General features: G+C 42.8%; 1 protein-coding gene across 2 annotated transcripts in view; it reads left to right on the forward strand.

The window, feature by feature from the left end:
- Window positions 1-316: 316 nt before the first annotated feature.
- Window positions 317-16146, forward strand: part of Pdk1 (pyruvate dehydrogenase kinase 1) — a 33426-nt gene continuing 17596 nt past the window's right edge. Inside the window, exons 1-5 of one of the 2 annotated variants that reach the window (XM_028885728.2) lie at window positions 317-597; window positions 2274-2415; window positions 8254-8325; window positions 13983-14167; window positions 14416-14505. In XM_028885728.2, the coding sequence (XP_028741561.1) occupies window positions 402-597; window positions 2274-2415; window positions 8254-8325; window positions 13983-14167; window positions 14416-14505 (685 nt within the window). In that variant the 5' untranslated portion in view covers window positions 317-401. The remainder of the gene's footprint in view (window positions 598-2273; window positions 2416-8253; window positions 8326-13982; window positions 14168-14415; window positions 14506-16146) is intronic. The other variant, XM_028885727.2, reaches the window with a different exon arrangement.

Raw genomic sequence — 16146 nt, forward strand, 5'->3', positions numbered from 1 at the left:
AGGCTGAGCTGCGTTCCCGTTTCCCTTTCCCCGCCTCCGTCCTCCCCGGGATCCGCCCAGAGGAGGCTGGGCTTCAATGAGGGGCGGTGGCTCGCGCTCCCTCTTTCCTCCCGTCTCCGTCCTCTCGAGGGTCCGCCCACGTGGAGGCGTGGCTTCAGCAAGGCGTGGCTTCGGCGAGGCGGGGGTTGGGCAGCGCTCCCTCTTGTTCCTCTCCAGCCTCCATCCTCTCGGGGCCCCGCCTACAGGGGGCGTGGCTCCAGCGAGGGGGGCGGTGGCCGCGGCGCTGACAGCAGCTCCCCGCCCCCGTGGCCCGCCACGTCCCGCACGTAGCGCCCTGGCCGCGGCACAGAGTGGCAGACTGGCGCCCGGGGCTCCATCCGGCTCCTCCGGCGGGGCTCGGGATGAGGCTGGCGAGGCTGCTCCAAGGCGGCCGGGGCGTCAGGCCGCGCTGCGCGGTCCCCGGTGCTAGTCGCAGTCTGGCCTCCGGCTCGGCCTCGGGCTCCGGGCCGGAGTCCGAGCGCGGCGTTCCGGGCCAGGTGGACTTCTACGCGCGCTTCTCGCCGTCGCCGCTCTCCATGAAGCAGTTCCTGGACTTCGGTGAGGGCGGCGGGGCCTTGTGCACGGGACCCCGTCCTCCCAGGCGCACCCCTCCTCCCTCTCGTCGCCTCCTCTGTGTCTTAGGTGCTTCCTTCCTCCCCGGAGGGTGTGGGCGCTGGCAGGCCAGGCACCTAACCGGGGCTTGAGGCCAGAGTGTGCGAGAAAAACAAAGCAGGGGGCCCGCGGGCTGCAGCCTTCCGCGCACGTGCGCAGGTGCGCGCTTGGGACCCGGTGTCTTCCGGGGAGCCTTGCTCCGGTTCAAGGCCAGAGCGCACACTGCTTCATGGGTGGCGTTCTGCAGAGGCGAGATCAGTGCCAGCACAGCGATGATGATCTAGAGTGGCATGATGGCAGGGAAACAAGTTGCTACTGGCCCAGTTCTTTCCTCGGCAGTGTTTCCACCGAGAGCAAGTTCGTTTCATCAGCAGTCAGCCACAAGCACGTGTAAAGTGCATGATCTTGTCTGTATGAAACAGATTGCAGAAGGAACTGCAGAATTAGTCCTTTGACTTCTCATCAGGAGTAACGGGGGCGGGGGGATGCTTAATATAAATTCTAACATTGGAATCCAAAAGTTCTCGAGTAGAAAAAGTTATCTCTGTGTCATGTTGTCAGGTTATAACATGGTTGGCCGGACTAAGAGATTAAGTGGCAGCTGGATGCTTTATCTTAAAATTGTGGTTTGCAGTGACAGGTGGTTTTCTTGTATTTCTTTTTTAAGGGAGTACACAAGGCCCCGTTTTTTGCTTTTGTTTTTAAATGCCTGTGCTGTGGAGCAGTGATGTTCACCTTGTTCATGGATATGCTATTAAACTTTTGCAAGATGTTTTCCTTAACAATACTCCTACTGTTGATAAGATAGCTTCTGCTAAGGTTTCATCTGCAAGAATGAATTAGTTTCAAGGGGATCGCTGAAATAAGACTTTAGTTCAAGTGAAGTTGTTTGCCAAGGGATGGCCGCTCATCAACTATTCTGCCGAACATCTGGATGCAAGAGTGGAGAAGGGGGCAGGCGAATTTCCCAGGAATCAGACTATTGAGTAGGTTCTACCTGGTGGTTGAAACAGGGTGCTGGTGGCTTTGCCTCCTTTTGCCTGAAAACCTTGTCTGCACTGACTCTATTCTAGTGAATTGTATTTGTGTCTAGTCACTTTTGACATACCTGGGTCAAAATTTACCCAGAGTCAGGGATCAGAATGTCTAAAGGCTAGCAGCAGTGAGTCATAGAAAAAGTTATCTCTGTGTCATGTTGTCAGGTTATAACATGGTTGGCCGGCCTAAGAGATTAAGTGGCGGCTGGATGCTTTATCTTAAAATTGTGGTTTTAAGAATGGGCTTTTCTCACCTCTTCTCAGGCCCCCAGCCTTAGCAGACACATGCAATTTATCTTAATCCTAAAATAGATAGTAAGTGCCAAGTATAACAAAGTACCAACGTTGTTGTACTGAACCACTGGAATAGCAGGAATTGGAAAGTCCTTCTGGAGTCAGGGTTACTTTGTAACAAGTTAGCTCAACCTTGCCTGGGTCTAGCTTTGCTTTCCAGTCCCTTCCTCTCACTATGGAAATTCTACCGTCTGGTCCTGCCAAGGGACTCCCTCCCCTTTCTCCTCGCTTCCTGGCTCCTGAAAACTTGTGTCTTCTACTTACTGCCTTCTCCGCTGTGCTTGGTTTCAGGATCAGTAAATGCTTGTGAAAAGACCTCATTTATGTTTCTGCGACAAGAGCTGCCTGTTAGATTGGCAAATATAATGAAAGAAATAAGCCTCCTTCCAGACAATCTTCTCAGGACCCCGTCCGTACAGTTGGTACAAAGTTGGTAAGAGTCCCTTCTTGTGTTTACAGTTTCAGTGGATGTGGACTTTGTTCAAGGTTAAAGAAAACACTTTTATGTATGTATGTATGTATGTGTGTGTATGTATGTATGTATGTATGTATGTATGTATTTATTGAGGCAGGGTCTCATATAGCTCTGCCTGGCCTGGAACTCTCTATGTAGACTAGGATGGCCTCAAATTCAGAGAGGTCCACTTGTCTCTGTTGTCCAAGTGTTGTAGATTAATATTTATCTGAGATAGGGTCCCACTATGTAGTCCTGGATGGTCTGGAACTTTATGTAGATCAGGCTGGTCTCAAAAATCAAAAAGATCTGCTTGATTTTTTCCTCCCATGTGCTGGGATTAAAGGTTTGTACCACCATGCCCTTTATTTTGTTTTTTATGTAAATGTGTAAGTATAGATGTACCACACATGTGCAGGTGCCTGTGCAGGCCAGAAGAGGGTACAAGATCCCCAGGAACTACAGTTGTGAGCTGCCTGTTGTGTGTGGTGGGAACCTACCTGAATCCTCTGCTAGAGTGGCAAGTGTTCCTAACTCTTGGGCCACCTCTCTTGCCCTGCACATGCTCTTTAGTAGAATCTTAAGGCAATCGAGGCACTCCTCTGCTCTGTGTGTCTTGTCTTCTCAACACTGTACTTGGTTAAAATTCCTTGGTTTTGAAGAAAACCAATCAGGCCTTCACAGAAATACTGTTACTAAGTTTAAGATTTATGCTACAGTCTCTGCTGGAGTGTTATTTTCTAAAGAGAAAGGTATCTACCATTTACTGATGGCTATATGCTTACATACATTTCTTTTTATTCTTTTAACCATGCGTGGGAGGTGTGGTTCAGTCCTTTTACTGGTGAGGAAGCTAAGATACTCTACAGTCCTTTGTCTGTGTGTGAGCACAGACAGGAGGGGAGCCCTGGGTTTCAAGCCTGGATTTGTCTGCTGTTGCTATATCATGGTGTCTTCAGAATGATGACATGAATTCAGGGCTGCATGTATTTTATTATAAAGTGAGTTTATTTTGGTGAAGGACATCTTTCTCTAAATTATAAAGACTGGAGGATGGAGATGTAGTGTAGTTGATACAGTGATTGCTGGCATGCACTAGGTCCTGGCCTCGACCCCCAGCACTGCATAAACCAGAGGAAGTAGTACACACTTGTATTCCCAGCACTCTCGGGAAGTGGAGGCAGAAGGATCAGAAGTTCAAGGTCAAGCTTGGTTACACAGCAAGTTCTAGGCCAGACTCATCTAAGTGAGATCCTGTTTCAAACAACAAAAATCACAAGAGTTACAACTCTTATTCTGCTTTTTATTAACATCTGTATTAGTGAGTTCAGTGTGATGAGGTAGTGTATGCACTGACACTTCCTCCCTTTTAAAAATAAGTAGAAGTTATTGTAATTATATAGGTACTGCAATTTCCCCAAAATGATAATAAAAGGTTTTTAAATTTAAGTTTTTTTATGTGTATGGGTGTTTTGCCTACACCCGTGCACCAAAGGTGTGCCTGGGGTGTGTGGAGGCCAGAAGAGGGCATCGGATCCCCTGGACCTGGAATTACAGATGGTTGTGAGCTGCGATGTGGGTGCTGAAAACTGAACCCAGGTCCTTTGGAAGAGCAGGAAGTTCTCTTGACCACTGAAGCCATTTCTCTAGCCTAATAATAGAAGTTTTAAGGGTATATATATTTTTTTATGTGGCCACCTGTCCGAATCTTTTATTTATTTTGAGGCAGTCTTCCTGTCTTCATCTCCCTAGTGCTGGGATTATAGGCATGTATCACCACAGCCTACTTGTTAATTTTAAAGTGTATTAACTTTGTTTTAAATTATATTTTAAACATTCTGTGTGTGTGTGTGTGTGAGAGAGAGAGAGAGAGAGAGAGCGCACACATATGCGTGAGTGAGCACAAGTGAGCACAAGAGCGAGAGTGAACGCAAGTGCACACATGAACCCATGTGCTCAAATTCCTGTGGAGGTCAGAGAACAACTTGCAAGAGTCAGTTCTCTCCTTCCCATGGGGGTCTCAGGTATCAAACTTTTTGTTAGGCTGGTGCCTTTACCCACTGAGCCATCTTCTGGTCCTTGGTCCTTGTTGTTATTTTGGAACACTGCCCTGGGCAGCCTGGAGCTCACTGTGCTGCTGTGAATATTGCTCTGTATGCTGTGAGTGTGTTGCTCTGATTGGTTAATAAATAAAGTGCTGATTGGCCAGTAGCCAGGCAGGAGGAAGTATAGTATAGGCGAGACAAGCGGAGAAGAGAATTCTGGGAAGAAGAAGGCTGAGTCAGGAGTCGCCAGCCAGACACAAAGGAAGCAAGGTGTGAAGGCAGAGCTGAGAAAAAGTACCAAGCTACGTGGCTAAACATAAATAAGAATTATGGGTTAAATTAAGTATAAGATCTAGCTAGCAAGAAGCCTGAGCCATTAGGCCAAACAGTTTTAATTAATATAAGTGTCTGTGTGTTTATTTGGGTCTGAGTGGCTGCAGGCCCCGGAGGGACTGGAGAAAACTCCAGCTACAAATGGCACCCAACAGCTCGAGTTTCCACCTCTCAGAAAAGGGGAAGTGCTGGGGATGTCTTTCTGTATGCTGTGAATGTGTTGCTCTGATTGATTGATAAATAAAACGCTGATTGGCCAGTAGCCAGGCAGGAAGTATAGTATAGGCGGGATAAGCAGAGAGGAGAATTCTGGGAACAGGAAGGCTGAGTCAGGAGATGCTGCCAGCTGCCACCGTCATGAGAGAAGCATGATGTAAAGATACTGGTAAGCCATGAGCTACGTGGCAAGGTATTATAGATTTATAGAAATGGGTTAATTTAAGATATAAGAACTAGATAGCAAGAAGCCTGCCATGGCCATAGAGTTTATAAGTAATATAAGCCTCTGTGTGTTTACTTGGGTCTGAGTGGCTGCAGGAGCCGGGTGGACACAAAAAAACTTTAGTTACACTGCACAAACCAGGCTGACATTGAACTTGCAGAGATTCTCTTGCCTCTACCTCCTTGGAACTGGGATTACAGGTGTTTGCTGCCATGTCCAAATAAAAGCCGATTTCTGTTGTTTTTTTGAGTCAGGGTCACTGTGTATTCCTAGCTAGCCTGAAACTCACTATGTAGACCAGGCTGACCTTGAACTCACAGAGGTCCCTCCTGCCTCTGCCTCCCCAGTGCTGGCATTAAAATCGTAAGCTGCCATGACAGGGGGGAAAATATTAAGCAAAATTTTTGTTTGTATGAATGGCCAGAGTCAAGTATTAAGTGGGGGGAAAAAGTAACTGCAAAATATTTCCCCATTATGATCAATGGAGATGCTACTTTTCTATTTGTAGATATTATAGTTCTTTCCTCAGTACCCACATTGGGGGCTTCTCAATCACTTGTAACTCCAGCTGCAAGGAATCCAACACCTTCTGGACTCTGAGGACCTCTGTACTCACATGTGCACATATTCCCCAACATATGTACACATAATTAAAAATAAGTCATTATCAAAAGGAGATAAACAAGGGCCTGGGAAATTGGCTTAAAAGTGTTCACTGCTCTTCCAGAGGACCAAGGTCAGGCCATGCATAACTGCCTGTAACTCCAGCTCTGGGGATTTGTCAAGCTCTTGTGGCCTCTGAAGGAACACACACACACACACACACACACACACACACACACACACACACACACACACAGTGGAAATAAATAACAAATAAGCAGAAGAAGAATGACTGCTTCGGGTTGGTCCCCGGAGGTTGGCTAGTTCATGTAGTTAAGTGAGAAAAGTAGCTTAGAGAGTACTGTGGGATACACAGGAGAAAAATGTAATCTTCTGAGGAAGCCTTTCCCACTCTTACAGTTCTTCATGAAAACTAGCTTATCCTGCTTTTTGAAATCTGGTTTTGCCTCACAAGGGGGAGAGATTTAAATACCTCCTAAAGACAAGACTTTTTCTTGCCAACACAGAGAAATTTCAGGGCTACGGCAGGGTGGCAGCTATGAGAACCACTGGGCTTTTGACTGCAGCAAGGCCACTGTCAGGCTGGCTCAGGGATTTCCAGATGTCACAGGTCCCTTCCTTGTCCCATCCCCGCAAAGTTGGGGCAGTGTGAAATGCTTCCAGGCACACTGTGCGGGATTTACACTGTCAGCATACCCGAATGGTTGTGGAGGTATTTTCAGCCCTGGCTCTGTGCTGCCCTATGGCCTTTCTCATTTTGTCTTAAATAAGTGCTTTCCTACCTTGAATTGTTGGGTAAATTAAACACTTACATTTTAATGGCTTTTGTGTTTTGTATATGGTAGATTGTAGGCTTTTGGTAAGTACTTGTTGACTGGATCTAAACATTTACAATTAAGGTTTTAAAACACAAACACTTACACTTAAGTTAGATTCTTAGAGCAAGGTGTACCCCTCATTTTGCTGTGACTAAGACAAACATTTACCCATGATCACAGTTAGGAGTGACAGTTCAGTTCTCATGATGTGGTATTTATAATCTAATATGCAGTGGGATATGAAAGATTAAAGAACTTGTAGGGTTTAGAATGTAAATCTTAAACTCCTAACTCAAATCTGAGCTACTGACCTGTGCTTATGTGTGTGTTGAGGGGTATATACTGGGCAAATGCTTTACCACCATACTACACCCTCCAGTCCTTATCTGTTTGTAGTCAGATTCTTCTTTGGCCACCAGCTCACAAATAACGACACTGAGACTTAGTAATTACGAAAGCTTGGTCTTAGCTTGTTTTCAACTAGCTCTTAGAACTTAAATGAACCCGTTTCTATTGACCTACATGCTGCCATGTAGTGTTGCCTTTTCTCCATACTGTACATCCTGTTCTCCCGCTGTCTCCTTTGAATCCGCATGCCTAGATTCCTCTCCCAGTCTCTCTCTCTGCCTGGAAGTCCCGCCTACTCTCTTCTGCCTAGCTATTGGCCATTTAGCTTTTTGTTAAACCAATCAGAAGACACCTTAGACAGAGACACATCTTTACAGTATAAACAAATATTTGGTAACATCTGCTTTTTAGTTTTTGTTTTTGAGACAGGGTCTCACTATTTAGATCTGTCTGTCCTGGAACTTGCTATGTAGACCAGGCTGGCTTTGAACTCACAGAGATCTGTTTGCTTCCCAAGTGCAAAAGGCTACCACACCTGGCCCTTATCTGTGATTTTAATGGTAAAAATGTGTGCACTTTCCCCCCTTTTTTTGTAAAGAGTTATTTGTGTGTGTGTGTGTGTGTGTGTGTGTGTGTGTGTGTGTGTGTGTGTATGTGTATGTCTGTCTGTCTACATGGTTGTATGTAGTGTGTGGATGCCCACAGAGAACAGGAGAGGGTATCGGGTCACCTGGAACTGGTGTCACAGTGGTTGTAAGCTCTCCTCTGTGGGTGCTGGGAACTGAACTTACGTTGTCGGAAAGAGCAGAAAGTGTTCTTAACCACTGAGCCATCTCTCCAGCCTGAAAATGTATGCTTTTTACCATGTACCTAGAACTTGGTTTAGATGCCAGTGGGGGTAGAAATCCTAGTTCAGGACCGGTCTGTAGCTCAGCTGATAGAGTGCTTGCTCTGCATGCACAAAGCCCAGGTTTGATTCCCCGTACCACCTGAAGCAGGGCTTGGTGGTATATGCCTGGCCTGCATTTTACCCTGTCTCAAAAAACAAACAAACAAAAAAAGAAAGAAAGAGAAGAAAAAAACCAGCAGTCCTACTTCAACCATAATTTATAGGAGTATTCTAATTTTAAAATTATAAAATATTAAAAATATCCTTTGTGCCAATTTCATAATATGAATAAACTCAGCTCTCTGATTTGTGTTTTAGGTATATCCAGAGTCTTCAGGAGCTGCTTGATTTTAAGGACAAAAGTGCTGAAGATGCTAAAACTATTTATGAGTAAGTGTAATTGTGTGATCCTATTCTGAATACAGGTTTTATATGTATATACGTTTTGTTTTTTTCATTTTTATCTTTTTGGTTTTTTTAAGACAGGGTTTCTCTGTGCAGCCTTTACTGTTCTGGAACTCACTCTGTAGACCAGGCTGGCCTCGAACTCACAGATCCACTTGTGTTTGCCCAGGTTTTATACCCTTTAAATAGCATTTAAAGTGTTGATGTGGTTAGCTCAGTTTGCCATTGGCCTACTTTAAGGAAACTGATTAATATTGAGGCTTCTTTTTGTTTGTTTGTTTTTGTTTTTTAGTTTTTTTTTTTTTTTTTTTTTTTTGAGACAGGGTTTCTCTTTGTAGTTTTGGTGCCTGTCCTGGATCTCATTCTGTAGACCAGGCTGGCCTCGAACTCACAGAGGTCCGCCTGGCTACACCTCCCGAGTGCTGGGATTAAAGGCTATAAAAAGCAAGGCTTCTTTTATAGCATAGTTACCGTATCCATTTATAGCAGCCCACACAGATACTGAAGACAAGAAGACAGTATAGACCACAGAGCTGACCTGGATGTAAAACACGCTCCAGGTCCCTTTTACAGTAAGAAGAGGCAATTCAGATGTGATGATCAGTGAAAGTCTAGATGTGACCTGCATGCCACCTGTCTGTTAATCTGAGGAGGGCGTGCCAGTTCCAAAGGGTCAGCCACCCTCTGCTCCCTCTGCTCATTGACATATGCAGATGCCACCAGGATAACTGGAAATTTTCTGTTTTTGAAGAAAAGCTTACAAGTCTATATTTTCTATGTAAGATCTCTAATTTTGAAACATGACAACTGCTTATGCTTCTTTTGTTATCTAGAAGGGCTATTAAAAACCGCTCTGGGTTTCCGTGGTCTGTGCTTTACAAGATCATGTAACTCCTGTGCTCACCTTCACAGCCCACACGCCAGAGTTGATAAACCCAGCTAGTTACTTGGCAGTGATCTGAATATTATTAGAGTGTAAAGACCATTGTCCTCGGACTGTGTCATGCTTTATTTTTGGACCGTCTTTTAAAAGGATGGCACCGCTGCAGGTTTTCAACGTGTTTTTGGTTTGAAAGTAATGTTCAGCAGAAGATCACTCTCGAGGTGAGTGACACCATTTAGTGTTTAGAACAGCTCTACTGAGATAGGGTATTTATGCACAAACAGGGTTGTGGCTTGGGGGCTGGTAGCTAGTAACCGGTGGGACTAGGAACAAAGCAAAAGGTAAATGATAGAATATTCCATCAACGCTACCACTACTGTTCTTTTTTATGGTTGGCGGGTATGGGGGGGGCAGAGGTTTCAAGACAGGCTTTCTCTGTGTTGTAGCCCTGGCTGTCCTAGAACTCACTTTGTAGACCAGAGTAGCCTCAAATTCACAGAGAACTGCCTGCCTCTGCCTCCTGAGTGCTGGATTAAAGGTGTGCACCACCACCACCTGGCCTATATTCTTCAAAAAAAATTTTTTTAAAGTTTAAAAAAAGTTTGTGTGTGCATGTTCATGCATACGCAGGTTCCTGTGCATGTGTGTGGAGGCCAGAGGACAACCTCAGGTGTCAGCATCTAGAACACTTGTCATCTGCCTATTTGAAACGGGGTCTTATAGTGGGTACCTGTTCTACCTATGACCTTGAGGTACCAGCCCCTATGGCGTGGCCTCTCAGCCAGCTTAAGACCTGAGGGCCAGGTGTGCAGGCCTCTTCTCTTCTCCCCCTCATGGGCTTGGATGGTGGGGACTGACTGTGAGATCGGCCTTCCAGGACTCTGCAATGGATTTGCCTTATCCTGTTTAGTGAGTTGTTCTCAATATGATATTTTTAATAAATAGTTCCTTTATCAGTAATCTGTGGATTATCTGCAGTATCTGGCACCCACTGTGGCTTAGAGAGTCAATTAGGCTAGCTTGGTTAGCCAGTGAACTCCAGGAATCCTTCTTTTTCTCCAGGACTGGGATTACAGATGTGTGCTACCATGCTTGGCATTTTCACACGAGTGTGTGTGGACTGAACTCAGGTCATTGTGCTTGTGCAACAAGCACTTTACCAACTGAGCTGTCTCCCAAGACCAGTATTGTATTCTGAGACAGGGTCTTATATGTGGTCCAGGCTTTTTTGGAAATCATTGTGTAGCCCAGCCTGGCTTCTAGTCCACAGTGATTGCCTGCTTCAGTCTCTGCCTGGGATTGCAGCTGAATTGCTGTGTAGGCAGAGTTTCCCTGTCCTGCAGCCACTCTCAAATAATCACTCAGAGGCTTAAATTTAATTACAAATGCTCGGCCAATAGCTCAGGCTTATTACTAATTAGCTCTTAGCATTTCAAGTTAACCCATATTCCTTGTTTATTCTCTGACACGTGGCAGTACCTTTATTAGTATGGTGTGTTCATCTCCTGCTCCCTCTGTGTCTGTCTGGCATTTCCTCTGACTCTACCTTCCTCATCCCCTCATTCTCAGTTTGGCTTTCCTGCCTAACTTTATTCTGTTCAGCTATTGGCCAGTCAGCTTGTTTATTGAACCAATCATAGTGACATATATTCACACAGTGTACAGAAGGATTATTCCATAGCTTTTCCCCTTTTTTTCTACCAAGTAAGAATTACAATTACAATATTCAGTCTGTTTGTATTTGGCGAAATTTATTCATCCTGTTTTGGTGAGTCCAAAGTTTTATATCTAATTTACCCTTTCATCATTAATAAAAATTATAACTATGACTATCTAGTCTTCAACTCATTCAAAGACTCCAGAATGATGAAATGTTACCTAATGACAGGGACATCAGGCTGCCTGGACAGTCACCCAAAGTTTCTCTGCAATGTTGGGGCATCCATCTTCAACCTACAGGCCTAGCATATCTGACAGATGTTTTGGGAAGCAGGGAAATTTGAAGGACTGTCCAGCCTTGTCTTGACAAAATTTGGCAGTCACCTTTCTCATGTCCTGCTGGTCCAGTTTGGACAGTAACTGTGAGCAATTGAGGCAAGGGCAATTTCTTTGTCCATATGGCTAGCTTTTGCCATTAAAAACAAAACAAAACAAAACAAAACTCCATATGGAGGTTCTTTGGTGCCCATCATCTTCTCTGGAGTACATTGGTGCTGCCAGGAGCAGACGTGTCTCACTGTCATGAAAAGTCTAAGTTATTAAAACATTTTAAATGTCATAGTCTATAGGTCTTTGAAGTGTTTGAAGATTACCTGTCTACCTGAAATATTTTTTGTATACTTAGAAAACCTAACTAACATGACTATAAGTTTGACTGTTATAGATGACTATTAATCCATATTTCTTAACATTTTAATTGAGCTGCATAAATGCAATACCTTAAACAAGAGTAAAAATATACATACAGTGTAACAAAATTAACTTTAAATTTGTATCAGTAAACCAAAATCCATACCAATGTAAAATGTTTTGAGATTAACTGTTGTTTTTTGGATTAAAATAGAATCAATAATCTACCCTTTTCTCCCCCATCATTTCTATATCATATCCCTCTTTCTTCTTTTAGAAAGCAATTGACTATGACCTATAACAATTTCTAACCAACACCCCTTAAATGAAAACAAACATTTATAACCAATATTTTGGGAACGTGGACATAGTTTTCTAGACTACTTCCTGTTGATTGATGGGTTGCTGGTAATCTTTGAGGGACCCTGAGAAAAGTCAGGATAATTGTTAAGTCTTGGCTGGAGTATTCCATGAACCTGAATCATCTCAGTCAGCAGCCTTGAAGCTGTTTTGGATGCTGGATCACTTGGACTGTTTTATTGGTGTCTGGTCCCCTTGTTCTGAAAATATATAAATTTTTAGAGGTAACATACCTATCTATATAAACTGTGTCATACACAAGTCAGCCAAAGATGATATTTGTTATGTGTTTGAGCAGGTAAAATATACATCACATGTCTTGTAGTTACTTTAGGTTTATTTTCCCATGTCTGTAGTCAGGATTTCAGGGGGTCTTCCTTGGTCAAACCTGATTTTCCTTAACCTGGAATGAATCCATAGCCTCTCATTTCCTCTCCCTAATGGGATATACCTTTTGACTTAAATTTTGGAGTCAAGATGTTTTTAAAAAATATAGGTTGGTTTAATTTAGTAGCTTTCACAATCAAATGCCTCTCAGCAGTTATCATTCAACCCTTAACAGTCAAAAAACCCAAAGACAAAACGATAAAATATAGAGTGCAGACTCTCTTTGTATTTCCTATCTTTACATGGCTTATCATTTTTTTACTCTATTCCCTTTTTAAGGATTTTACTATTTTTAAATCATTTTTTCAATCTATGACTGTTTCCACCCTTTCTCTTTACTCAAGCCTTTACACATTTTTTGAACACACTACTGTGACCCATTCAGAGGCCTTTTTGTCTGAATCTGCCCTTACTGTGTATTTCTAACCCTTTTCTGTGTACGTGAGCAAAAACCCTAAACCCACCATGCAGTACACGGCTGGCAGACACCTCTTTGTACCGTGGCCTGTGTGAGACTGCGGGCATGGGCCATACTGCAGCTCAGGCTCAAACGCCACAGCCAGGGGATGAGTCTCTGGAACGTGGCCCACTACTCTAGGCTCTGGCTTTGTATTTAGAACCCTTCTCTTTTTAAAGCTTTCTCAGGCTTTATGTGGATGTATGTGCACCACATTGGAATGCCATATGTAAACAGTGCTCTTTGTCCTGACTGCCTGGTCCGAAATAAACACACAAAAACTTGTATTAATTACAAAATGTACTATTTATACTCTGCTCAACAGTTTTTGTTTTAAAGAGAGAAACAAACAAGGAGGGGATTATAATTTCCAGTTGTTTGTTGTTTTTGAGGATTTTTTTAAAATTATATTTTGTCTTAATAGCTTGCTTTTGAAGTTTATTATCAACTAAGAATTCCAAGTGTTTTAAGCAGTGAGAAAATCAATGGAGTAAGTTAAATAGTACTCAAGCTGATGCCTTGGGAAAGCACTCATTTGGAAGTGTGAATCCTAATGGCTAGGTTATGAGATTGGTTTTGTTACATCACAATTAAGACTTCTGTCTTTTATCTTTTTCCCTAAATTGACAGAAATAAGGAGACAGTATGATTTGAAAATCTCTTTTAATTTAACAATTTTCTTTTTCTCATCCACTTTGTAAATTCAGGGTGGATAAAATCAGAGTTCTTTTTTTTTGCTGTTCTATTCCTAGTGGTTTCTTCTCTCTGACTCCAGGGAGAGATGCACAGCTGATTCTTTTGGCTTACTCATCCTGACTCACTGTGGAGTGTTTCCCTAGAAGCAAGGGTCCTTTTGTTGACAGTGTGTCTTTGGAATGCTGTCCTCTTTAGTGAGCCTCAGATGCTTAGAAAACAATGGATAAGGGAAACTCTTAAACTGTTCGCAGTAGTGTGGCAGCCGTATGGGTTTTATATTGGAGATCCTTGTACCTTATAGATCTAGTGTATTTTATGACCTGAAATGTATTACACAAGTGTGGAAAAGCCTTCACTGATGCTCCTTTCTCTGAACTAGTGGTTTTTGTTGTTGTTGTTGTTTTTTTGTTGTGTTTTTTTTTTTTTTTTTTTTTTTTTTTGTAGCTACAACTTGTATCTTAAAGTCACTTGTCAAAATATTTGGATGTTTTGACAGAGAGGTTTGTTTAGATTCACAGACACAGTGATAAGGATCAGAAACCGGCACAATGATGTTATTCCAACCATGGCCCAGGGTGTGACCGAATACAAGGAGAGCTTCGGGGTGGATCCTGTCACCAGTCAAAATGTCCAGTACTTTTTGGATCGATTCTACATGAGTCGCATTTCAATTAGAATGTTACTCAACCAGCACTGTAAGTGTCCCAGAGTTGAAAGTAGTAGTTAGTTAATGTGTGTTGCACTCTTAACTTTATTTAGAAAATGTCCCTTTAAAGTGAACATTACTGCTGTACAAAGAAGGCATTTTATTGACTTTAAAATGTCATCTTTACGCTTAAGGGAAATATTTGTTCTACTGTTTGGTACCATTTAGAGCAACATCATTTAGATCTGGAAAGGGTGTTAGGTAAATGCGCTTCATCTGGCTTTTCACTTTTGATAGCTTTATTGTTTGGTGGAAAAGGAAGCCCATCTCATCGAAAACACATTGGAAGCATAAATCCAAACTGTGATGTAGTCGAAGTTATTAAAGGTAAGTGCATTAGTCCTTTCTAGAAGGATGCGAACATCACCAAAGTGCTGAGTGTTGTTCTTCCCTTGTAACCATTGCTTATGCCCTAAGAGAAAAATGTTAGGAACAAACGTTAGCTTTGGAAAGCACTTCGTGACATGAATTGTGCAGTACGTGAGGGAAATGCCCTGCTGATAGAATTCTCTGTTAGTAAGTCAAGTTTGGTGATATGACTAAGTGTATTTAATCTGTTTTGCTTCAGAAAATTTAAATCTTTTCCCCATGTCCCTTAAAAAAAGGGCCACTGAGATGGCTCAGTGTAGAGACACACGCAGCCAAGCTTTAAAGCCTGAATTTGGCCCCCAGACTCCCCTAGTTGTAAGGAGAGCACTAGCTCCCAGAAGTTGCCCCTCTGACTTCCCTATGTGCCCCCTGACATGCTCATGCCCCAAATGCACACACATACACAGGAAATCAATGTAATAAAATATTCAGTTCTGACTCTGGCCTTTCTAGTTCCCCTTGAAACTAGAAATTTGTATCTTATCAAGCATTTTTTATTGGCATCACATGCACAATTGTTTTATGGTTTTTGTTGTTTTTATTTTTTTTTTATTTTATTTTTTTTTTTTGGTTTTTCGAGACAGGTTTTTGTTGTTTTTAAATTTTCAAAAAAAAATGTTAAGTATATGGGTGTTTTGCCTACAGTTATGTCTGTACATCATGTACATGCCTGGTGCTCTTGGAGGCTAGAAGAAGACATGTGATCTGGAACTAGAATTAAAGATGGTTGTGTGCTGCCATGTGGATACTGGGAACTGAGTCAGGGTTTCTCTGTGTATCCCTCACTGTCCTGGATCTCACTCTGCAGACCAGGCTGCCCTGGAACTCAGAGCTCTGCCTGCCCCTGCCTCCTGAGTGCTGGTTTTAAAGGCGTGTGCTGCACCTTGGCTAGCAGCCTGTGTTCTTAATAGCTGAGTCCTCTCTCTAGCCACGGTGTGTGTTGCCTTTAGAAAATGAAGTGACAGACATTTTGCTACAAACTCAGCCATATGGGCATAGCCCACATTTTCGAGTGGCTCTGTAGATGTAACACAGTGCTATAACCTATCCTCCTTATAATATACACTTAGGTTGTTTTCATTTTTTCCTTTTGTTACAGTATCTCTGAACATTCTTAAATATATAGTGATTTGCTAGTATAAGGCAAGAATCTTAGAATTGCCAGGCATGGGGGTGTACACCCTTAATCCCAGCACTCAGGAAGCAGAGGCATGTGGATCTCTGTGAGTTCAGGGCCAGCCAGGGAATTTGAGATCAGACCAGCTGGGGTTACACAGTAAGACCATCGCTTCAACAACAACAACAACAATAATAATAATCCTAGAATTAAAAAACATATTTATGCATTTAAATTTTCAATGCTTCCCAAAAAAGTTATCAAGTAATAAAGGTGTCCACTTCCTAAACTGTTTTTGAGATGTCTCAAAAACAAATGTATAATGTAAATATATATTTAATGTACAAATAACGATCTCTTTAGCCTGCTGTTTTTTCTTATGTTTTGTTTATGGTATGTGTTTCCATGCTGATGTTTTTAAGTTTTTGTGGCCCTTCCTGTCGTTATTTTCTCACGGCTCTGAGGGCTCTGTCACATAAGAC

The sequence above is a fragment of the Peromyscus leucopus genome, chromosome 4 (assembly GCF_004664715.2).
Source record: "Peromyscus leucopus breed LL Stock chromosome 4, UCI_PerLeu_2.1, whole genome shotgun sequence".
Taxonomy (NCBI): Eukaryota; Metazoa; Chordata; class Mammalia; order Rodentia; family Cricetidae; genus Peromyscus; species Peromyscus leucopus.